At 45.1% G+C, this 25,257-nt stretch overlaps 1 protein-coding gene across 5 annotated transcripts in view; it reads left to right on the forward strand.

Annotated features, from left to right (window-relative positions):
• The window catches only part of Ars2 (arsenic resistance protein 2), a 139,874-nt gene that overhangs the window by 54,966 nt on the left and 59,651 nt on the right, over positions 1-25,257 (forward strand). For 3 of the 5 annotated variants that reach the window (XM_075894888.1, XM_075894893.1, XM_075894889.1), the window contains exon 1: positions 2,686-2,800. The exons of the other annotated variants lie outside the window; for them this stretch is intronic. In XM_075894888.1, the coding sequence (XP_075751003.1) occupies positions 2,711-2,800 (90 nt within the window). In that variant the 5' untranslated portion in view covers positions 2,686-2,710. Of the gene's footprint in view, positions 1-2,685; positions 2,801-25,257 lie in introns of those variants that run through there. 5 annotated transcript variants of the gene reach the window in all.

Genomic DNA, 25,257 nt, shown 5'->3' on the forward strand with positions numbered 1-25,257 from the left:
CGTCCTTCAGCTCAGCCGTAAGGGGAAGTGAAAGAGCAATCAACAGTTAATTATTTTTTATTCAGAATTTATGTTTGTTGGCTATATATGGTGTAAGTATGATGTAAGCTATATGTGGCCTGCCAGTCGACACGCATACGCTTCAAATTACTCGTAACAGGGAAAGTTTCACTTCTCCCTAAATAGTAATTGGACTGTGCCATCTTTTTAAATGATTTTTCCATGTCGCTGGGTAAATATCAGCATTTATTCTTTATTCGTATGCCTGACGAGAGGCACTGACTCTCATGCCCACCCGTTGCGTAATCGAGAGTTCGACAGAAACCCGAAATGGTCGGGATGAAACGTGACGTCAGAAAGAGCGTACATCGATCCAATAAAATTTTTGAATAAACGATGGTGGTCGTGATGTTGCAGCCTGGCCGACGTGGCTGGCAATCGTTCCGCCTGAGCACCTCCTGATTTATAGGAGACTGTCGCCACTTGTTGACCGACGCTTTGGCTTACCCATGGAAGTTTCGATCACGATATTGGGAACAGGGCTTCTGTGTGAAAACTGGGACGTCGTTTTTTTTTTTATTTCATTTGGCCAAGCCTCACCGCCACGTCGTGTGCCTTCTAGACTGACTCTTGATCAGGGAATAAAAAGTGTCTTGCGAGGTCTCTAGATCCGCGTGCTGCTGTAAAGACTGGAACATGAGCTTAAAACCACTATATCCGCCGAATTTGGGACACGAAGGGGGGCGTCCCTGCGTAGGAGCGGCCCACGGTCCTCCCTTAATGAAAGTTGGAAGATGACTTCTTTAGAACATCAATAAAGTTTAGTACCTACCTACACACTTACCTACTTACCTACCATGTAGGCGAAATTTTTGAGGATCGCGTGCTTGGATTAAGGTGTGCGTTAAACAACCCTCAGGTGGTGGAAATATTTGGAGGCTTCCACTACGGCGTCTCACATAACAGTATTGTGAAATACGTCGTAAGCAGAACAGCCGACACGTGCTTACGAACTCACACAGACGTTTATCAGCGCCCGCATATGAGCCCAGAACGTGAAGACGGCTTTTTCGTTCCTGGTAGGACGAGATCAAGCACTCGCTGGTACAAAGCTCATATCCTCACAGGCTGGACCTACATAATTCAACAAATGCCGCGTTTCCTTTTAATTTATTTGTTTATTTATTTATTTATTTAAAAATTTTGTAAATGTATGCTATGTTTGTGCAGGCTATACCATATTCATGGTAGGAATATTCAAAATCAAGGTGTTGGGACGTAGAGCTCGAACAAGTAATATTACTAATACAATATACTCCCCAGTAAATGGACCCTTATTTGAGCGTCTAAGGCAGTCTTCATCTCTGTCCTTGAGATAGAGCGCAACTTTTCACCTGCTGGCCTCGAAAATGAGGCGCTCTCCGGCAGCAAAGCAAACAAACAGGACGGCTGGAAGGGGTGGGCATCTTCTGGCTCCGACCAATCATTTTAGGCCCATTCCTGTCTGGCGCTGCCTTTTCGAGCCTCGAGAGAAAGAGAAAGCGTGAAGCTAGGCAGCACGGGCGATGCTGGGAAGAAGAAAAGCGAACTGTGGCGTGAGAGGCTGCAAGTAGATGCAAGAAAAAAAAAAAAAAACAAGTCAACGGAACGGGCCCTCGTCCAGAAAACGAGTTCTCCTGTGCGCTTCTTAGTCGACTGCTGCTGGCCGCTTTCCTCCAGCAACCGTGGCGGCCGGTCTTCTTGGCCTTGAAAAAAAAAAACTTTGTGCGTTGGTTTGCGTCGCGTTGGTCGCTGTTTTTTTTTGTTTTTTTTTTGCAAGAGCGCCGCCTCGCACACCGCTCTATGTAGGCGTGAGTGAATGCGTAGAGAAATGCATTCTCGACTCTTGGCGCAATCGAGAGGTGTTCCCCCGTTCGAAATTCCTTTCTCCTCGAACCATCACGCCAACGGTGACTGACTCCGACGTCAGCAGCCGCGCAGCAGATCTCATCCGCCCGATCCGGCTCTGCTTTATGAACACAACTGGGCATGGACAGCTGGCGATTCGAAGCACAGATGTTTCGCCATTGTGTTGGAGTTTGCTGAAATGGCGCGGTGCTAAAACGTGGCAGCCGAGTTCCGTGAATTGCGATGAAGAGACGCTTTGCGTTGATAGCTATATTGCACGGACTTTTGTATCCATCACGAGTTCTCGAAACTTCTCAGATATCTGTCTTTCGCGTGGCATTGATACTCATACTGTCCATGTCTGCTTGTTTCATATTCGACTTGCTGGCGGCACAGTCTATTCAGTTCAATCTTGTGACCCAGTAGCAGTTGCAATATCAATTCTCCCTGTTCGCTAGGTCTACATGTACCGCATTGTACTTGGAGAACACTTGCAAAGTCATGAACGGCTCTGCGCATAAGGCACCGTTTGGCTTTCAGGTATATATAAGTACAAACGTCATTCAAGTTATCTAGAAGCTGAAATCACTTATGTTTAACGCTTCATCGATGCTGCAGAAATGGTCAGCCCATTCACGTTAACAACGAAAGAGTGACGGTTCGTTAATGACGCTTTGGCCTTTATACAAACGGCTGGAATTTTCCATCTGCCCAATTGTTCATTCCGGAAGCCAGATGTTGTACTCCGAGAAAGAATTCTTCAGAACAGCTAGGTCTTTTATTTCTGCCCTCTTCTTTGTACTCGTTGTAACCTTACATATTGATGCGTGCTGGAAGCAGGCACTGTCGTTATACCTCATGCTCTGTGGCTGGAGCTGTCTCCATGGCGACGACCGGTAAAAGACGACGCCGGGTAAGCAGCGCTTAATTTGCACCGTTCAAAGCTTGCAGCCTCGCTTTTATCTTCAAACAATAATGCCACGCTGCTTTGATTTTGTTGCGTACTCCGTGGCGCAGGCCCCCTGCCCAAACTTACGTTAGTGTGTCATCCCGAAGATTATCTCTTGGCTGGAATACATGTTATTTTCGATGGTGGTGGTGGTCGTGTTGCAACAAGCGTGGTTAGCCTGGTGTAAATGGCGGTCAATCGTTACTCCTGAACATCTCCTGAATATTAGGGGTCCCTCAGCAAATGTCACTTCGCTCGGGGTCTCGCCGGAAGGTCATGGAAATCCGTTGCAAACAATACATTTTCAAATGTTCCGTGCTTGTGACAACTTTTTTGCGAGGTGCGTACCATCACTGCTCTTTCTCTCTCAAACCATGGGCACAGCCAGATGAAATGTTCGATGTCGCCGATGTCACCACAAAAGGCACAAAACGGGGAAGCACCTCGCCCAGACTTGAAGGACAAAGCCGACGTGTATGCGGAGTTAGTCCTCGTTCGGTAAAGAAGCGTCGCTGGTTCTCTAGAAAGCCCGTGTATTACACATGGCTGATTTTGGATACACTCCAACAACCTGTCGTTAATCATGGATTCGCAATGGTTAAAATTATACCACCGTTAAAAACATCGCCGTATGCGCTCGCGTCATCACTGTCACGGCCGCTGGATAAAAACAAGGTTGTTTTTTATCCCGTGGCCATGTCACTGTATACATACATGCGCACAACATTAATTTGCAACCGTGTTACGAATGCCTGCTCATCTCGCGTGTTTAGATTCATGTGCTTAGATTTGGGTGCACATTTAAGAGCTCCCGATGGCCGAAACTTTATTTATTTGTCCCCCCCCCCCCCCTTAATACACGGGTGCCTCATATATCTGCTTTTTCAGGCTATTGCAACTTCCCCGAAAAGAGACTATTGCAATAGCCTGAAAATACCCATAGAAAAAAGTGTGACAAGCTGTCAGACAAGATTGGTATTTGTGGCTACTTTTCACCGTATTGGCTACTTTTCTACCCATTTGGCAACGAAAATTTCCCGTTGGCACCGTGGATATTTTTTTGCTACATTTAGCCTTCTGGGAACGGTTTTATTTGTTCATCAACAGTAGAGACTCTGCTAATACTACCACTCCGGTTTTATTTAGCTACAATTTTGGCGATAACAATAAATAACATGGCTACTTTGGCTACTTTTGGCTTGAGTTTTGGCGCCCTTTTAGGTTCAGCCAACGGCGACCCTGCGAATTCGTGCCCTCTGGTCAGCCTTCTGTACGGGACATGCGTAATGCTGGGATGGAAAGAAACGCGAACAAGCGGCATCTACATCCTCTGCTGTTCCTCGTTTTTTTTTTTTTTTTCAAGCGGCTGTATCATGGTTGTATGGCGATAAGAAGAGTCATCCATGACAGTCAGGAACCATCTAGCCTCTTCATTATTGTCAAGGCACGTTGCCGGGCTAGTTGGTTGAGATTCATCATTTTCACTGGTATAGCGCACCACGACAAGGACACACGCAAAGGAGAGATGCACACACACACAGCGCTGTGTGTGTGTGCATCTCTCCTTTGTGTGTGTCCTTGTCGTGGTGCGCTATACCAGTGAAAATGATGAATCATTATTGTCACCAAAGTTGGAGCGTATAGTGATAACAGCGCGGCATGCTGTTCGCGTCTCTTTCCGTTTCCACTGCACATACTATTTCTTATTGACCCAAATAAATAAATCCTCTCTTCATATCAAGGTAGTGGGGCTTAACACCCCGTCAATAATTTCATTTTTTATTTATTTTTGCCAAATATGTGAAGGTAGGCTACGTTAGAGGCGGCTATACAAACATCATGACACTAATGTACAATAAACACATACAAAATTTCATTATTATTATTATTATTATTATTATTATTATTATTATTATTATTATTATTATTATTATTATTATTATTATTATTATTATTATTATTATTATTATTATTATTATTATGTTCTTGTTGTTGTTGTTGTTGTTGTTTTACCGTTGCCTGCTTTCGAATGCGCCGTATATGACAACTATTCTATTATCTGTGGCCCTGAATGCCATTCCTTTTTTTTGTCTATAGTCTCAAGTTAGTGCTGCACTTCGTACCGACTGAATAGTCTTGTACTTATACTACTTATTGCTACTCGTGAAGCATTCCGGTATTGAGGGAGGAGGGTGCACTCGCAAGGTGTAAGTTCCCGTTTGTCTCCTCCCTTCCATACTCCTGCGAGAGGGGGTAGCATACTAGAAACCTACACCTCTGCATCTGCTGAAACTTGAGTCCAGAAGCGACTCATCCCATGGTAACGTGCAGAGATTTCAGGGGCGCTGGAATTCAGAGAAATGCTAGCATGATTGAACTAGTCAACAGTCGTAATAAGCAAGACATGCATAGAGTAATTAAGAGAGGAAAAAAAGGGCACAGAAGAGATTGATGAAGCCTGATTCGCAACGAGGCGTAGGTAAATGTGCCGTACATAAATAGAGAGCCCTATTAAGGATATATAAATGCTAGAAATAGATAATCAATGGGGAACTGCAGTACGTTCAAAAAATCACATTAGAGGAGACAGGGTCGGTGATTTGTCAGCGCTGCGTTTGAAAGGTGGATGGCAATAAAGATCATTATTATAATCCTCCTAGTCGCCATCATCGCCGTTGCTGCCGTTGTATGCTATCGCAAGTTGATAGTAACACAGCTGTGGCAGCGACCGTCTGAATACCTCAAAGTAGTCGAATGCGCCTTCATAAAAAGAGGAGGATACACTACGTCTTCCAAGTAACCGTGACGCAGTCACGCTTGTTAGGATGTTGATTCCCCAAAAACAGCACAGGAAGGCAAACAGTTAGATGGAGTGACGGAATTCAGAAGTTCGCAAGGATAAAATGGAATGAAGCTCGCACAGAATATGGTAAACCGGAGACCATTGGGACATGCCTTAGTCCTGCAGTCGACTAGTACAGGCTGAGAATGATGATGACGATTATGATGCTGATGATGATGATTACAAATAACGTTGAGCTCTTTAGACTCACAACCGTCGACTCTTCTAATCTCTGCTCCGCGAGAATCTGAAAAGACAACGCCGCCGTGAAATGTTCGCGCTGCCATGTGCTCCCGCGCAAGAACGAGGAAGAAGCGAGAGAAGAAAAAAAAAAGCACAAAAAAAGAAACGGCTTTGAGACACGCCTTCGCAGCTGCATCGCTCACGCCACGTGCTACGTTGAGTGTTTATTTATCTCTTTCTTGCTCTTGTTCTTCTTCGTTTACCGTACTTATTGCGGCGATGTCGGCGTTCGGCACGCGCATGGAAAAGCAGCCGGGGCTTTCGTCGGCGCTCCTTCCCCGCATGTTCGACGAGCAGCAGGTGTCGACCTGCATCGCTCTCTCTCTCTCTCTCTTTCTCTCTTTCCTTCTCTCGCTTTCTTAGCTGTTCCTTGTATTTGTGCAGCTCAGCGTCGTCGCCTGCTGCCTTGCTCGCTTGCCGGCAGCTCGCGTCGCGACTTGTCGCATGCAGCGAGCGACGCAGAAACTAAACACCAAGACGACGTCGAGCGCGCTCTCCTGAGACGGCGAGGCGGGGCGAGATGCGCAGGCGCCTTCCTGCTGCACGCAGACGACAACTCCGATGCGTCTGGCTGCAACGCAATCTTGGCTTGGCTGCGGGGTCGACGAGAAAGTCGCTGTTTTGTCGTGTTAGCGATATTAGCAGTATTGCTTGCTTCTGAGTACGCAGTCGAGATCTAGAGGATGGCGTCAAGTTGCGCGTTGGGACTAGCCTTAATCGGCATAGCATGTATTGTCCTTGAGGAACAGAACAAATAATACCAGAAAAATTACGTTCTCTCTTTTTTCCTTGTTATTATCCTCATACACGTTGTAGCGAAGGGCTCCGAAGATTAATGTTGACCACCCTTGGGCTTCTGGATTATTTTGTCCGAAGGAAGGGGGGCAGGGGGCAGGGCGGGGCAATACCCGTGTCCCATTGTGGTAGGTGAGTGGAACAGCACTGGTACGGCTTCTGGTAGGCGGTAAAGGGGGGGAGGGGTGGAATTAAGTACCTATTTTGCACACCCGTGCTGTGCAGAAGGCACAAGAGTACAATGCAAGGCGAAGAACCGACCAACTAGTCCCTCTAACGTGCACTTAAATCTAAGTACGAGTGTGCATAATTTTGCGTTTCACCCTAATCGAAACGCGTATGCTACTGAGCCAGGAGTCGAACTATCGCACTCTTGCTCAGTAGGGCGGCATTCTAATCGCTAAACTGTGGCTGCAGGTCAATATATAGTTTGGCAAATTAGCAGACATTAGTAGAGTAATTGACACGTATAGGACAAGTGTAACTGAAGATAGCCGAGAAAGGTGCCTTCGCCTTGCATTTTCATAAGCATCTGTTTATTTTGGATGTATGTAAGGCATTTGTTTGCAAATAAGGTCGATGTAAACACAAACAATGGCCTGACAAGGCGCCATGAGTGCTTTCCCTCCGGCCTATACAACAATCAACGTGTAAACAAAAAAAAAGGAGAGAGGGAAGGACATACATCATTCTGTGTGGAACAATGACCCTGTAAATATAAGGGCGTTTCGAACGTGTGCATTGTGCAATAAAACGTTTGTTCGAGTGAACTCAAGACCGTAACAAGCACTGTTATCGCAATAAAATGCGCAGGTTCAGGTGCGCAAATTACAAGTTTTAAGAAAATCACTTGATATTAGTAGGAACTATTGTTCCTGTATATGCTCCCTGTTAATGGTAGTCTGTACAGTAACTCTAGTAGAGACAACTCGCTTAATATGGATGTAATAATTTAGCCTGTTTTTGTGCGAATGTGGACGTCGGATGTTGGCGACAATAAATAAGTGCATTGTAACGCGGAAGAGTAAACAATCTGAAATGAGGAACTGTGGAAGCAAGGAGAGCGATGCACCGCAAGGAATGCCAGAACAATGCGTTTGTTGTCAACAAACACGCGATTTTTACTTGTCGACTGCATTGTGGCTTCGCAAGGATAGCGCACAAACATTTCAAGGGCCGAGAACGACATACTCAAGCATCAGCTTATTTAGGGTTAATTTCTCGAGATCATTTATAGATTGAAATAATTATATATGTGCATTCGCGGTAACTTGCACTATTCCATTCTGGAATGCGTTGCAGCATATTTCAACGAGCGCCCGAAATCAACGCAAACTGTGATTCAACCGACTGCAGTTGTCGGGAGCAACTTCCCGTCACGGCGCTTACACGTTCGACAGATTACATTCTTGAACGACGTCAAAATGACGCCATATTCGAAATGAAGGTAAGCATAGCGACGTCTTTATACAAGCAAGTTAGTGACTCATTCCTCGCAAACTAGCATTAAGCATCACTTCTAAGTGTAGCCGATTTTCACGATGAGCTTGAAGGTTAGCCAAACTATAGAGTTTTCGAACGGAGAGAACTAAATGTCAACAGAGCAGCAGCTGCCTGGAATAAGTGCGCATCAGCGTTTTTTTTTTTTTTTTTCGCGTCTCTTCAGCTGAAGGCCTATAGCGCTATGTAGCTCTCACTGCTGTCTGCAGAGAGTCACGCCAGCGCGTCGCTGAAAACGCCGGCTCAACACGCGCGCTGTGCCCACAAGTAGGCGACAGCTGCGGCTCGGTTGCGGCTCGTAAAGTCTTTCGGGGTTCGCTCACGCTGGCAAGCAAACCAACGACGAGCGCCGTTCCCGAAGCGAAGCCCGCTCTGCCGATGCTCGCAATGCGACGCCGTGGCGGCTTTCGTTCGGGACACCGAGCCCACCCTGGCGTCCCCAAAAATACACACCCGCGCGCTGCTCCGTGCAGACTGGGTCGCCGGGCCACGCGAGCGTTTTGCCGAATCTGCATGCGTGTCACAACACGAGCGACCCGTCAAGCCCACGCAACGCGTATACGGTAGTAAAATCGAGCAGAATTCGGAGGGCGCCTCCAGACAAACCGTCTGTACAGGGCATCTTCAACCGTCGTCTAATGCCGGGAGTTAACGTACATTGCGGTCCAGTGTTAAACGGAGCACTTTTCATATTGGTGCCCCCCTCCACCCCTATTTTAAGTGGATGTGGAGATGTTTGTGTACGGCACTATAATCTGTGAAAATGTGCCAGGCAAGTCAAGCACCAGTAGCCTTATGTAAATATAAGCCGCTATGCGTTTGCAAGAGAGCGAACTCCGGACATGCATGCCCTGCGCGCAAGTGTTCTCTTCAACAGTGGGTACATTGGCTCCAAATGGGGTCGTATACCAGGACTCTATACGGTAACCACATGTATATATATTGACTCCAGGCCAACCAGCGTTGCGCCGTCATTGCGCCTGGTCGTCATGTTGAGTGTCGAATTGTTAACCTACGAAAAATGGAGCTCGGCCCTTAAACGTTCAGACTATCAACAGCTTTGGGCGGTCCTGAGAGCCTGCGATGCCGCTATCCCCACGTGGGACCGTCCCCAGGTTGAGCGGTGGTACTTATCAGGATGCTTTAAATAAAGTTCTTGATATCGCACCGCACTAAAGCATAAGCTTCGCATAGCTAAAGCCACGAGACGAGACCGAGTTCTGCCTATGGATTCAATCATTCATTTTTATTTCCTTAGACCCCCGAGAGGGTATTACATAAGGGGTCGCGATTAACATGTCACGATGATCAATGTGAAGATAGGCACTTAGGCTTCACAATAGTTGAACTGCACTGATGTGGCGTTATGCTGACGCCGTCCTACAGATACGGCATAACGTTTTCAATATTAGAAAAAGCACATCTGGAGAAACGCTTGATTATATTTCAAGCCTATACCTTTGAACATATGTCCATTACCACGTTACAAACATCGTACGTGTTCCGACCTTGTATGACACCGATGCCCGATCATGGCATACGCTGGACACGTGCACATCGAGATTATAGTGGTGAATCTGCTCACTCAAAGGACAGCACCTCCCAGCGAAGAATGTTGCATCCGGCCCTTGGCTGCCGTTCGAAGCACTGCTATTAGAATGCGACGTGTACGCACTGGCTATTTGGGCAGCGAACTGAGTGGTGTCTTGCGTCAGTAAATGTGCGCATCGTTGTGAAAGCTCCAGCTGCACTTAGCGAACCAAAGACGTGCGGTGGAATGAATGTACGACTTGTTTACGTGCTTCAGGTTTACGTGCTATAGGTTCTCTGCTGCTGATCATAGAAGTCAATGTAGTTACAGGAATCGGCACCGACATGCACGGAGTCAGTGTATTAAAAACACGCATGTCCGGAGAGTTATTAGGACCAGATAAAGATAGAGAGAGAGAGAGAGAGAGAGAGAGAGAGAGAGAGAATAGACATCTTTAATTTGCAATTATTTAAGGTCATGTTCAAGTTAAAGAACAGAACCCGCCCAATATTAGTTTGCAGCCGGTAGCGATACTTTTTTTTTTTTGATAAACCACGCGTGCTTGTGACGCGCAAAACGTCGTCGGGAGTCCCGGTTGCATGGTGATTAGCGATAGCCCGATGCCTGCAAGTTAGCTGCTTCGATTGGCTGTAGTTATCTTTCAGAATGCACAGACCATGGTGTGCATGCGAAGTCTGGCACATTGCACGCTTGTTGTTCACTGAATGACGGTATTGCATCACATTAAATGCAATGAAGAGCAAGAGCACCAATAGGGTCAATTTGGCATTATATGAGAAACTGCACGTACTATGGTTAATTTGGTGTTGTGCCGGAGAGGAACAAAAGAACTTCGCCATCTGTGTACCGCATCGCAAAAAAAAAGCATATTTAGACAGCTTTTGTCCCGCAAAGTGAAAACAAATTTCTTTTAAGAAATAAAGTTCAAGGAGTGGCGTATAAACGTGAGCGGTGGTGAAAAAAAAAGTCTTTATTTTTTTAAACTCAAGAACTGGCCTCCGACTCTAAATGAGTGCGTGTACATAAGAAAATCCGGACCACAATTGATACTATAGGGAATCAGTGAAACAAGATGAGTATGGCGAACCACCTAGAAGGTGATCTGAATCGCTACTAGTGAAAACAATGCTGGAAGAAAAGAGACACGACCCCCGAATCTTATAATACGTACATGGTTTTACGGTATCTACTTAAAAGTGGGAAGTACATTACAACAGTTGGGTTACAGGTATATGCAAGAATAATAAGAGTTTCCTTGATAGAAAAGCAGCCTTTTATACAATCGAACGGGACTCCCTCTTTAGCCGCCCTCTGACTGGCGTAATACGTACAATCATTGTCGCGAGGCTCTAAGCTTCAGAAATTCCGTGTCTGTACTATAGCTACGCAAGGTTCTTTCGCAATGACGACTGCGGGTCTATCCTCAAGGATAGCACTGCCGTTTTTTTTTGTTCTTTTTGTGATTTCATTATGTTATTGCTCGAGTAACGCTGCAGATGAATTCATACATGTTTAAACGAAGTAAAAAAGTATATTCAAATCATTATGATGTTTCATTATTTCCTTTACTTTCCATTTCTTGTCACCTTTCGTCTTTTACATGTTGTTTTGTTTGATTTTCCACGCTCTACAAGAATAAAGGAAAATTCGTATGCTCCCGAGCTCCTTCACGTCTTCACAAAGAAGCTCGTAGGACGGGCGCGTCACAAAAAAAGAAAGAAAAACTCGGTTAGCAAATCATAATTTGGAGAAAACGAACAGTGCCTTAGCCGCGAACAAGCTTCTTCTACATTTGTTTTTTTTCTTTATCCTCCTTCTTTCGTCGTTTGTTTCTGGTTGTCCTTGAAAAAGACTGCGTTTCCTCATGCAAGAAACGAAAGCAATCACATCGCGTTCGTTTAGTCCTTCTCGCTGAGCTGCATTCAGAACAAGACAAGAAAAAAAAAACGAAAAAAAATCGCAAGGAGGTAAATGGGGAATGGATGTTGAGATACAGCGACGTGAACAGACACTCCTTGGCAGCGATCCCAGCACATCGAGCCTGATTGCGGTAACCGTGCTTGAAGAGGCGCTGTCAGAGGGAAGGCAGCATGTTTTCGACCCTTTGCGAGTAGCTGCGCCGACGAGACTTAACAAAACCAGCTGTCACTACAGCGAGGAGCAGGCGACTGCATAGGTTGTGCAGGGGGCTTTGCACGAACGGGAACAGATCCGTTGTTTCTCTTACAGCCTCTACATAAAAAAAAAGCTGCATATGTATTTGGCTGGCGATTTCTGGCTATCCTGTTCCCCATCTGTTCATTGCAATTAGTTTTCGAATTTCTTATTCTATTCGTTCTTGCTTTCCTCGTTTTAGTGTTTTTCTTCAACACTGCAATAATAATAATAATAATAATAATAATAATAATAATAATAATAATAATAATAATAATAATAATAATAATGGCTTTTACCATAACAAAACCACAATATGATTACGATGGGTGCCATAGTGGAGGGCCCGGGCAATTCCGACCATATGGAATTCTTTAACGTGTATATGAATCTAGTTACACGGGCCTAAAACATTTTCCCCTCCACCGGAAATGCGGCCCCCGCGGCTGGGATTCGATTCCACGACCTTCGGGTCAGCATGCGAGCACTTAAACACTATGTTACCGTGGCGGGTAATACTGCTATCAGGTTGATGGCATACAGGTGACTTTATTATGTATTCTACTTCATGTGCTTTCTGCTTGTTTTTCAAATATAAAATAAAATAAGGGATTTCTTCTTTATTGACGGCAAGTGGGTCGAAGAAACCCTTAACTATTAACGCGATAGCGTTAAAGAGCTCGTTTCGCAAAAATTTCGGAGTCGGCGTTGGCGTCGTTGATTCTGAGCGAAACATCGTCATCTTATGCGTGACCGAAAAACCGAGAACGATGCAAAAAAAAACAAATCCTGGGCCAGAGTGAGGACCCGGGTCGTTTGGTTCTGTGTGGAGATTGAACATGGGTCGTTTGCGTGGCAAGCGGATGTTCTACCACACAGCCACGCCTCTGTTTTTTTTCTCTTTAACATGGTATTCAAAAGAATGCGTATTAAAGTATTACACAATATCGCATGTGGTTGCACTGTGGCAGTTCTATAGCGACAATAAGCGTACAAGCACTGCTTAGAAAGAAAATCGAAGGCTAAAGCCCTGTATACAGGGCTTTAGCCTTCGACTAACTCTTCCTAGACTATAGTCTAGGTAGAGTTAGTCATCATGACCTGCACAAGAAAAGTGGCGAGGCTAAACACTTCACCAAGATGGGGTACCAGTCCGGTCGAAAGTAAATAAATTAAGTTCGCCATGAACATCGTTTAAGTGAGAGCCATTAGGATGAAATGTGTGCGTGAAATGGTGATCAGCTCTGCGTTGCGGCCCTGCATACGAGTCTTCCATAGACTGTGTATCGATAAGACAAAAAACATATCGTATGGCACTTCGCCAAGGGATGCCGGCATTAGATAACGAACAGTGTACGAATTAATCACAAGTTTTTTTTTTTCTGTTCGTTGGAGGACATGCCACAACAGAATGGCGTCTTTGCAGCTCATTAAGCAATGCTCTATTGTTTCAAATACATGACAGAGACGGCAATTAACAGTCGAGACGAAAATACGGACGAATGAAAAAACTTTATTGAAAAAAAACACCTTTTTTGTGACTAAGTTTTAACGGGCAGTGTTTCTAAATAAAATTTATAAAAAAATGTTTATGAGCCTATATAAACATTTTTCACACCCGTTTCAACACATAATGGCCTTGAAGATCTAAGTATAATGAGCTGTACAGCGCGGGAGGGAAGAGCATAGATAGCAAATAATAATATAGTGTCTTGCGTGAAATTGTATAGAAATATTGTATATAAACGCGGGTTTTAAGAAACCAAACTGCAGAGTGAACTTCCTCCGTAAATCCCCACAACTACGGGCGCGCGGAGAAGTTTGAAGAAACAACAGTGCTAGGTAAGGAATTAACAAGTGTAAGCTGCAAGAACGAACAAATGATGGGATGGTAACTACCACGAAAAAAGAACAACCGCGAAACTGTTTGTCATAAATGAAGATCTTTTAAACCGAACCCTCCACTGTAACTCTGCTGAATGTGTTGTCGTGATACATGGGCTCAAAAGTAGAAAGCCATACGAAAGTATTGTCTTCGAACATACAGCACACAGCCACTCCTCTGCTTGTGAATACAGTGAAAATAACTTCCCCTTCTTGGAAAGGCCGTGAAAGTAACTTTCATGCTTTACAAAAACGCATGTCCTGTATACACATGCTTCATTATACAACATGAAGTATTACAGTAAAAATGCGTGGTACAAGCGTATGCATTGCCATTGGGTTTGAGAATGTGTGATTAGCACAATGACTTCATGGTTTAAAGCTGGTCGCCCACTACGAAAGGAGCACACGTCACCGCGCCTATTTTCTCAAGATCACACGTAGCAAGTTCGAAAAGATATCATGCAATAAGTGTTTAGAGTACGCGCTAGGGACAGGGTATCACTATCATGTTCAACACTTAAAGGAGAGTCCCACAATTTTGTTCCCTCTTCATCAGAGCTTATATATATACATATCTCTGTATTATTGTTCTATGGTTCTTGTTGGCTCAGCGTTGTCGTATATTGCACCTGTGCTTTTACAAACGTTGCGCGTTACTTCGGGTGACTTTTGAAGTATTGTGGTGCCGAGTTGCGTACACATGTTTTGGATATGTTTCGTAGATATAAGAGCCACGACGGAGAGACGTGGGCAGAGAGGTGGTTTCCAGGACGCGCTCGAACAGATAAGCACATTGTTATCTCCGTATCGTGGTTCTTTTTCATACAAATGGTGAAATTATTTCGTAAACTCACGACTCTTTCGCTCGAGGAACTTATCCCACCTTCAGAAACAATGAAGTCGACCTACACTTATTGATCCTCTACTGATAGCGCAAATCGCCCTGGCTGCTTCTACCATGACAATAGGTGAATGCGAAAACAAAAATGGTGTTCTTCACGTGAGAGTAAAAGTGTCGAGTGATTGTAATTTAAGACGATAAGAAATGATTGTTGAGTCAGCATATTGCCGGAACCGCCAGCACAGGATACTTCAATGGAGTGGTGTAGTCAGAAATATCTTTTTCGGGGGGTGTTATACTCCACCAAAAACAAAACAAAACAAAGGAATGTAAAGGAAAGGAAAACGAGCAAAAAGAGCTCAAACAATAGCTTAAAAGAGATCTGAAAGGGTAATTGTTTAGTTCAGTGTAATATCTACATAAATGTACGCGTGGAGAGGAGGTGGAGGAGGGACGTATGCAGCTTAAAAAAAAAAAAAAACTTCGGTGGGTTTTGTGACACCGAAACGATGCCCTTGCCTACGCCCGTGCTCCACTTTTCACGAAGTCTTTCTTGTTATTTAAGATATTAGGCTTGTGGTAATGTTTATTCTCGTGCGAGCCGCGCAAGCAAGCGATAAATTCTAAAGGAAGGTATACATATCACGATGTTTCGCCAACGGCTTTCCGTCTTTGCAATCATGCATAGAGAGCGGTATAGAAAGCGTCACGTGCTCCCAGTTGCCATCGCTTGGCCAGTGACAACAAGCTCGCGTCGTATCTGCCCGCCACGTTGCCCAGCCTCCGCCAAGCGCTGCGTTACGGCCGCAGGAACTGCAGACGGCGGGCCCGCTAACAGCTACCGTGGGAATTCGTGATCGATGCAAGCTAGTGCAGGGACCTAAACGCATCGACAGTCTGCAGTGCAGCTTATGGCTTGTCTCCTTGGCAATGAATAAACAAATATAACGTAGGGGATATCTCGTAGCACTGATAGCACAATAGGCTTTACCCCATTAATTGTAAAAAAAAATAAAAAAGGTTAGGGTGCAATCTAAATAAATATTGGTATAACCCAATTAGCAAGTACGTGATGTTATTGGAGGGTAGACCTCTGTGTGGCACAAAGAAACGATGATATCGCGAGAACACATACAGAGGAACGACAGGCCGTGTTCTTTCTGACTGCGATTACTTCTGTACGTGCAAACCAACTCGCACAAGACGATGCGTTACGGCGCAACGCAGTGTGGTGACCTTGAGCGGAGTAAACGCATTCCGCAGAAGGGAAACCGTGTATACAAATACGTCATACGACTTCTGCGTTTCATCCTTCTCCGTTCGTGTTACATACGCCTCTGCAGGCGCAGGCGAAGCGAAGAACGTGCAAGTTTTGCGCTACGCCAGCTTCGCCATGCATGGCTTTGCGGGTGCTGCGACTCGAGTGAGCGGCGCTCGGCGTTGCACAATCGGCACTGCATGCATGCAGCATAGCCCCGTCGTCGAGAGCGCTTTTCTGTGCAGTCAGCAGGCAGACCCCGTTGGCAGCGTTCCCAAAACATCAGGCGAGCGTCTCGATCCAGAGTGGCGCTTCCCCCGACGTCCTCCTCGCCGCCACAGCTGCGACGCCGCTGCCGGTGTAGCGCGACCAACGATCGCGGGGGCATTGCGTCAGACCCGCGGAGAGTCCCGGGAGACCACCGTGCTCCGATCGATGGCTGGCTGTGCCGGACGTGAACCACGCGTGCGAAGGTGTACGCGGGGAAGTGTGCCTCTCGTTGCAGAGGCTGTTGTTCCTTTGGCGTGGTTGCTGCGCTGCTGTCGCTACAACAGCGACCCAGTGCGTTGCGTGGCAGGCTTTGCGGTGGAACTACCGCCTAACATTGCGCATGCTCACATATTTTAAGAACTGCATACTTCAGGATACTAAAAAGGTGCTCTATTTAAATGTTGACACCTCGCATTGCGCGCATTTAGCACCACTCTATACCTGCGCGACCGTTAGTGCTCTGGGAGCAAAGGCTACTTTTTAAGTGCAGATGTAAATCTTAAAATTTTGGTGATGGTGATAATGTTAATGATCCTGGGATGATTGGTGTTACCCATTCAGGGGGAATCAGCCAAGAGTTGGACTGATAAAATATTCTGGCTTGTTTAAAGTGCTCCTAAATGTTACACTTTCAAATAGAGATTTGCTTTTAATGATTTTCAATTTTAACCTAAACCTTGTTGCATAACTTCCCAAACGACAAAAATTTCTATACCAAGCTCACACCCACCATCGCCACTTCTTGTCGTTATCACGAATGGCTCACACCAACTGCGGAATATTGGCCCGAAGTAGAGAGGGCCGAAACAATGCTTGAACAACATTCGAGATTTTGTCTCGAAATCTTTTCTGTAAGCAGAATATCTCCGATCGGTATACTTGCATGCGCTCTGTCAGAATAACGCATTATCTCGTCCACTAAAATAAATGTTCTCATAAGGCAAGTGTATAATTGATAAGAATGCGTGCGCAAGTGTTTTATATGAGCATATTGTGACAAAAGTTGCAACTTAAGTTGAAATTCGCCAAGACCGAAGGTTTAGTGTGGATACGAAAAGCCAGCTCAATAAATCAATGTAATTGAATCGATCAATAATCTAAATTAATCAAATCAACTCGGCCGTCAACTCACTCAGTGTCTCTCTAACATGCTACATTTCGAAAATTTCCTTTATTGCGAGGGAAGGGGTATCGAAGAAGGCGGGAACAGGTGCTCCGCAAGACTGAATGCCAGTGCGTTCCATCAGAATAGTCACTCTTTATTTATACAAAAATGTGCCTAAAGGTAGTGCCATCATTTATGCGTAATAATAAGGAGCCACACCTCTGGTGGAGTGCGCTGGCATTCACTTTTGCGCAGCTTGGCCACAGCTCGTGTGCTCCGTTCTATACTTTTGGAGTACCTGTACATTTTGTGCTGTCGATGTCAGGTCGTTGCCCACTCCCGAAAAAAAAAAGTAATGGAGCGATTTTTTGTGTCTTTTAAGCATGCATTTAAATAAGCAACAGTAATCTGTTATCACTCTGCTTTATGCCTGAGATGTGCCAGTATTTCATTCGCGTACGTTTTTGCTGCAAGCTAATTTTATCCACTACGCGGAGTCAACGTAGGGATTTTCCTGCATTATACAAAACAGAAAGTATTTTTGTGTAGCTCTATTAATTAAATAGAAGTGAGCTGTGGACGTATGTCCTTCAACAATATTTAAAAAAAAATCAAACGGCCTCTTCCGACGAAAGTGCATTGTGGACAGACTATGAGGTGGAATACCTAATTCACTATCATCTAACAGGCCGCAGTCAAAGTAACGTCCCATTTGGTTGATAAACTATGTCTGAAAAATTGTTATTGAGTGCTCGAATGCTTCACCGTGAGTTTTTGACAGCACTTTGCATTAAGGCAATAGAACATTAAACCACGTTTAAACAGCTTACTCAAGTAAATTCCTGCTGTCTGCCACGTCCAGTGACTCAAAACTGCTCCGACAATTTGTACAGTCGCCCATGTATATGCACAGCCACACATAAAAGCATACACTCAAATTAACATGCATACATGTTATTTAAATTTCGTGCAGTGGAAAAATTTCTGGCTACTCTTCTGGCGAGCAACGATTGCCTGAAGCGTTAGCTGAAAGGCGAGCTGCCTGTGGAGGCTACGTTGGTCTAACCATTCTAAACAGCTCGTCTCGAAATCATTTGCGTATGCTAATGTATATGCGGTGCGTAGTACGTTCGTATAGCATATCTTCACGCACAGTTGCAAGGGGACGGCTCCGTGCTCTCCCAGATTTAAGTACAAAGTAGTCGAAATCGTTAAACATTTTTTCTAAACACAACTCGCGTATTCTGCTGAACCGCGGGTTCGAATACCGGCCGCGGCAGCCACATCATTCTACGGAGACGAAACTGCTCGAGGCCAGTGCACCTCGATTTAGGTGCACGTTACCAAACTTCTGGTGGTCGAAATTTCCGGAGCCCTCCACTACGGCGTCTCTCATGATCACGCGGTTGATATTGGGACGTTAAATTCCAACAATCATGCTTATTAATTCGTGTATTCCGCAAGTAACAGATGTGACGCGGACTACGCCGAACGAACGAACGAAAGTCAGAAGCACAGATGGACGAAGAGAAGGTAGAAGAGGTTAAAAAGAAAGAAAGAAAAGCAGCACAGCGGCTTCGACAGACGCGGGCCGTCTGACGGGCTGTGCGAGCGAGTGTAGAAAAAAAACAAACAAGGACAGGCTCAGTGCGGCCACCACGATAGAGACTCGGTTCGGCAGCGTTTTTCCAAGGTCATCGAGAGCCCGCCTCAACTTCCCGCCCGCGCGGCTGGCTGCCGCGCTCCGCAACCGCGACGTCGTCCACGCCCAGCACAGCTTCGAACGCGGCCTTGGTCCGGCGCCTCTCCACTGCAGCGAAAACCCGCTGCCTACGAAGCAGGTCCGGGAAGGCGTACACTGCATACGCGCAGTATTCATAGTACGCGGGCGGCATTTCCGTCGCCGAACCCTGGTTCCTACGAACGCTACACGGCACGTGTTCTCTTTTCGGAGATGCATACATACAGCGCATGGTTCCTGCCACTCACTCGAAGCGGTGTCTTCCTCGGGAGATGTTGTATTAACGCGTCCTTTGTGTCCGCCACTGTATGCGCATTTACGTCATTCACCGTTCCGTCCAGTCCGTCGTCGTATTAAGCCGCCATAGTTGGGGAGGAATCCGTCGGTCATTCATTTAGAGAAGTCTTATAAAAAAAAAAGAAGTGCGAATGAAATATATTTGGGTCAATGACTTTTTCGGTTATATATATATATATATATATATATATATATATATATATATATATATATATATATATATATATATATATATATATATATATATATATATATATATATATATATATATATATATATATATATTGAAGGGAAGGCACGACAGGTCCGGATATTTTCTATATTGAATGAACTTGCAGATAGCACATTTGAAAAGGAAATTGCATTTACTAACGTTTCGGCCGTGGCACGGCCTTCGCCAGAGTAAGTAGGTATGCTACAATGCAGCCGCTTTTATAGGTTCACGTGATGAACTCTCGGTACAGCAGCTAGGACAATCAAAGTGAAAAATGGGAATCTGTCAGAACCTTGTCTTGACATGACTGACATGCGACGGGTGCATGAATATACAAGTTTCAAATTTCCTTGTGCATCGACACGTGGGGCATATATATATATATATATATATATATATATATATATATATATATATATATATATATATATATATATATATATATATAGAGAGAGAGAGAGAGAGAGAGAGAGAGAGAGAGAGAGAGAGAGATAGAGAGAGAGAGAGAAACGCCTTAGTGGCAGGCTCCGGATATTTATCTGGTGTTCTTTATTACGCACTGGCATCACACAGTAAACGGGCCTTCACCATTTCCCCTTAGCCACTGATTTTACGGTGGGTGGTCGCTTGAAGCAAAACAAGGGAGAAGCATGGGTCCTTAACTTTTTGTTTGTTTTTAATAGATACTGTCACCACAAGAACCCCGCCAGAGCATACATACTGTTAATTTGTGCTCACAGTGGTCCCTCTGATGTGTCCTAATCGATGATAGGAGGTGAGCGACCAGCAGTGAAGGGAAAAAGGGGGGTGGGGGTGCTGACACGTGCTTTGGGGCGAGCTAATCGCGCTTACCCCCCCCCCCCCACCTCTCTCGATTCGCCACTGAGTGCAACGGCCATGGCCGGGACCAAACCCACAACCTTCGCACCAGCAGCGGAGAACCGTAACCACTGATCCAGAATGGCGGACAGTGTCTAGTATCACAGCGCTGGAATCACAGTGCTGGAATCACAGCCGTGGAATCACAGCGCCTATTGCCCTTGGCAATAGGCGCTGTGATTCCACGGTATCAGTACGACGTTCTGTTCCTGTCTATGGTGGCAAACAAGCGACTCGTAGCTTCCATTTACTCTAGCGCTTAACTATTCTGAGACACAGCAAGCACGCGCACGTAAGACGTAACCTTTCAATAAACCGATCACTGAAATTAGACAATTGTGATTCATCCACAGGAAAGGCTGCAGTTAACACCTGTACTATCAGCTTGCACTGCGAAAGTTCTGTCGAGCACTTTCATTGTAATTGAAATACGAAATACCGACGCGTGCACGCTGTGTTCACTCCGACCCTGTTTCTACTCCTCCTTTCCCTTTTTTCTATAGTGCATCCCCAGCAACCTATACAGACACTCGTCTGCTCGATCTCCCAACCTTCCTCATCCGCTCATTTTTTTTCTTTCTTTCTCGCTCAGCATAGCAGAGTGAAGCCGTAAACTATACGAGATGTTTAGTCAGGAATCTCTAAGGGCTTCCGAAGCGAAGACATCGCGAGAAGCGATTCGCGACACTTCGCGAACAGCGTACTAGTTTACAGCCAAGCCTGCCTAGTATAGATAGCAGCTTCTGCTCCCACTACAGCTGCTCGCGCTTCAAGTCTGTCATGTAGACGCCTGATATTCAAGTGGAGAAGCTTGCATTCATAACTGCGCTCTTGTCGAGTTTGTTTACTTTATGGCGGTAAGCAATAGCTGAAAGCTTATAGAAAGCGGATTATACAATATGCGTCGTCGAAAAAAAAAAAAACAGTAATTGGTATTATCTCCACCAAAATACAGCGGGGGGGGGGGGGGGGGGGTTCCGCCATGGTGGATCAGTGATTATGGTGCTTGGGTAGCCGACTCGAAGGTCGTGAATTCGATCTCGGCCGAGGCTGTCACATTTCAATGGAGGCGAAATGATGCACCCTCGTACAGTACGATTTCAGTGCATGTTAAAGATTTCACGGTCGAAATTCCCGGAGCCTTTTACAATACGACGCCTCTCATGATCATATCGTGATTCTGGGCCGTAAAACCTCAATATAGGAAGGAACAAGGGGAATGCGCGAATGTTAAACAGCGTTGTATTCGAAGAGCCATTTGTCATTAAATGTTTTCTCTCGCTCTCTCCTGAGAAGGTTCTGTGCCATTGTTTTCCTTTCTTTGCAGCTTTTTCATAATTTGCGCTCATTGTGAAAGCACTGCTTTTGATCACGTGTCATTCGCTTGTGCGAAAGCTATAAAATGTGATTGCGGGCTATAGGTTTGCCAGGCATTAACGCAAAAACGCAAATAGACCACATTGAAAGCGGAAAATAGACGTGTTTACATGGTTCTAACGTGCACTGTTAATCGCTAAATGTAGCCTTCAAATGTCTGTGCGCATTGGGGCTGGGCTCAAAAGCAAAATTGATGTGAATTTATTTCCTTATATTTTCCTAATCCAACATTACCTGTCCGTTACAATAGAGCTAGGGCACGCGGGAGTCGTGCAAATGCGGTAACGTTTCAAAAAAAAAAGGGCTATAAGTAAGGACCTATGAATGAGAAAGAGGTGCCTTTAAAGGAAACACAATGATTAAGTACTATAAAAGGAAAAAGAGAGGTAAAGTTGTAGTGCTCGAAGAAAACGTAAATATAAACTGAAAAAAAAAATATTCGCACATGTTACAAGAGGTCTTATGAGCAGCAATAGGTGCTGAAGATTGCCTGACCGACGTTTCGGTGAGCAGACCTGGCATATTTGTCACATTCGCTTTATCAACCATGGCGTGCTTGTTTTTAGGGGGTTTGTCGTCGATGTCACATCGCGTAGTGTCGCTGTCGGTACTTGCATAACAAGTACCGATGTCATATACAGTTGCTCTCATCAGAGGAGACTATTTCTCCTTTATGTATCAAGCTGGCGTGAGCTTCAGTAGCTCTGGCGGTATGGAGAACACAACGAAGTGTATCTACATCAATACGCCAGCGAGGAGAAAACTACTCGGGTGCTGTCAAGACACTAACAGCTGTTTGCACGACTTCGGTCAGTTTTGAATAATGAATTTTTGGCGGGTAACAGCCAACAGAGATGAGCTGCTGAACCAGTCAGAGTGGCCAAATACGAACTGTGTACGGTTATCTCGCCGATACAATTTTACTATTCTGCTCATTACTCAAATTGCATTATTACACAATACGTCGCCCCGCCGCGGTGGTCTAGTGGCTAAGGTACTCGGCTGCTGACCCGCAGGTCGCGGGTTCGAATCCCGGCTGCGGCGGCTGCATTTCCGATGGAGGCAGAAATGTTGTAGGCCCGTGTGCTCAGATTTGGGTGCGCGTTAAAGAACGCCAGGTGGTCGAAAGTTCCAGAGCCCTCCACTACGGCATCTCTCATAATCATACGGTGGTTTTGGGACGTTAAAACCCACATATAATAATATAAATCATTACACAATACGTCCATCGCATGTATGGAATGCGAAATATACAAAGTAGACCCACTGTGAACACAAACGACAAATTAAGTTGATTAGTTGTTCCTGCCAAGTCCTGTTAAAGTTGGTACCAAGTTTATACCTAGATCAATGTGTGAGCACGTACGAGGGAAGTCTTATTGTAATGCACATTGAATACTGCGAGTTGCCTTGAACACGTTCGCAGTATCATCGCAATGCCATAGCATTGCACGATGGTTATTATATTGTCCAGTTGCCTTGGCTAATAAATATTGTTTGTGTGAAAATATCCGGCGCATTGAGTATCTAATACTCCTGTACTGGCTTCAGTTTATAGGCAGGACACTCAAACAAGCAAAATGATTCTTTTGCCGCTTCTAACCTACTAGTCGGAAATAAGAATGAGATATAATAACAATGTAATCCTTGAGCGGCGTCCTGGTCTGAATAAGTTAATCGAAACTCGCATTATATGCTGTGTGATATAATATATATCATAGTGTAGATTTCGGTGCACTGCCTAATGCGAGTGACGTCTGAACACTCCACTGAGATACGAAAACCGACGAGGCGCAGATTCAAGCGAAGCTCCGCAGCAGGCCGACAGAAGGCCGAGGGCAAAAGTCACCTGACTCACGCCTCGTCTTTTGAAGGTGCCGAGGGCTCCGGTTATAAACCTCTTGAAATTCCGAGACAGTCGCACCGACAGAGAGTAAAAAAAAAAAAAAAGAAGACGGGCAAAACAAAAATAGAGCGTGCCTCGAAGGCACATCTCTGAACCGTCAAAGAGCAATCTAGATTAGAGAACAAAAGGGAGAAATGTCCTCGGCGTACCCCGAGTGTCAAAGAACTGTCTCCGCTGCGACAGCTGTACTGCACCGAGAGGCGTATAGCTTTGCGCAGGGATTTTTTTTTTTTCGCATAAGAACAATCGACACAAGATTCTGGTAACGCTCCTTTATTAAAGCAATCGTATTTTCTTATCTCGCGAAACAATTTATAATAACTCAAAGATCGCGTTTTATGTACAAAAAAAGAAACACAGGGCGGGTTGAAAGCGGTAGTGGTTGTGATATCGTGACGATGACGGTGATAATGATCACATTGCGCGCTGTGAACACGTATGTACAAACAAGAGAGGAGATTTGAATAAAAAAAAGAATAGGCAGGTTGTTCTCGCAACCCGTGCTTGTGTCACGGACGAGAGCGCAGGAACAAACGGATTGTTTTTAATTGGTAATGGTAGGTAAAAATGCTGAAGAGCCTTGTCTTCTACATAGTTTTTTTTTTTTCATTTGCGTCCCGCCGCGACAGGTATCGCCCAGAGAGCTGCGACGCACTTATTGGACAGAAAAAGAAAAAACGAAAAATGTGGTCCTCAGAAAGCAAAGCGTTTATGATAGCTGTACCAGTTGCAGAGCCGCCACAGATGCCATCAAACTTAATAACTCTAGCACCATCTATAACAGATAAACTCGCGCTGTAAATGCCGAATCATCGGCGCTTAGTTTACAACAGTGGCATTTTTGCTTGGTCGCTAATAAGCAAGCTGCTAATCATATCGAGGTTTCGGGACGCTGAAACCCGAAATTTATTGTGAAAAGCGAGCTGCTGTAGCCTATTCAAGCGGCCACAATGAAGAGGTGGATAGCGAGGCGTTGCTTCGCAACTGGTAACATCGGGAAGGGAAGCTTTGCCCAGGAAGAGCATCACATTACACGTCAGAAAACAGAGTGTCCCCCACAGGCAAAGGCTTCCCTCTCCCATCTTTCACGAACAACGCGGCAAGAAAAGAACACATCCTCTAAAAGGTCTGGCACACTTTGGCGCCACAACTCGACTCGCCAGTCGGTGATCACAACAAATCGCGTTTGCATACGCGCACACACTTTCCGATATCACTCGACATCCCAAGCAGCTCTTTTTTTGTTTCTGAAATCGCAAAAAAAAAGAAAACAGAAGAGGCATACTCCATAAGGCGCTGAAAACATCTCGACGCTGCAAGTTAAATTAATAGAACCGGGATGGAGCGAAGAAAACAAAATAAATACAACAATCACAGGTAACTGGACCACACTTGTCGAAAGGTCTCGAAAAATATTGCTATTCTGTCCTATGCGCACCTTTTTTTTTTTCCCTCCACTTTGAACCATATCTCTTCCTTCGCTTTTCAGAGATCGTTGTGGCACATTGGCACAAAAATATGGTAGCGAAGTTGTGTTCTGGCAGAATAAAATATCGTCGC

This window comes from Rhipicephalus microplus, chromosome 5 (assembly GCF_043290135.1).
Source record: "Rhipicephalus microplus isolate Deutch F79 chromosome 5, USDA_Rmic, whole genome shotgun sequence".
NCBI classification, from domain to species: domain Eukaryota; kingdom Metazoa; phylum Arthropoda; class Arachnida; order Ixodida; family Ixodidae; genus Rhipicephalus; species Rhipicephalus microplus.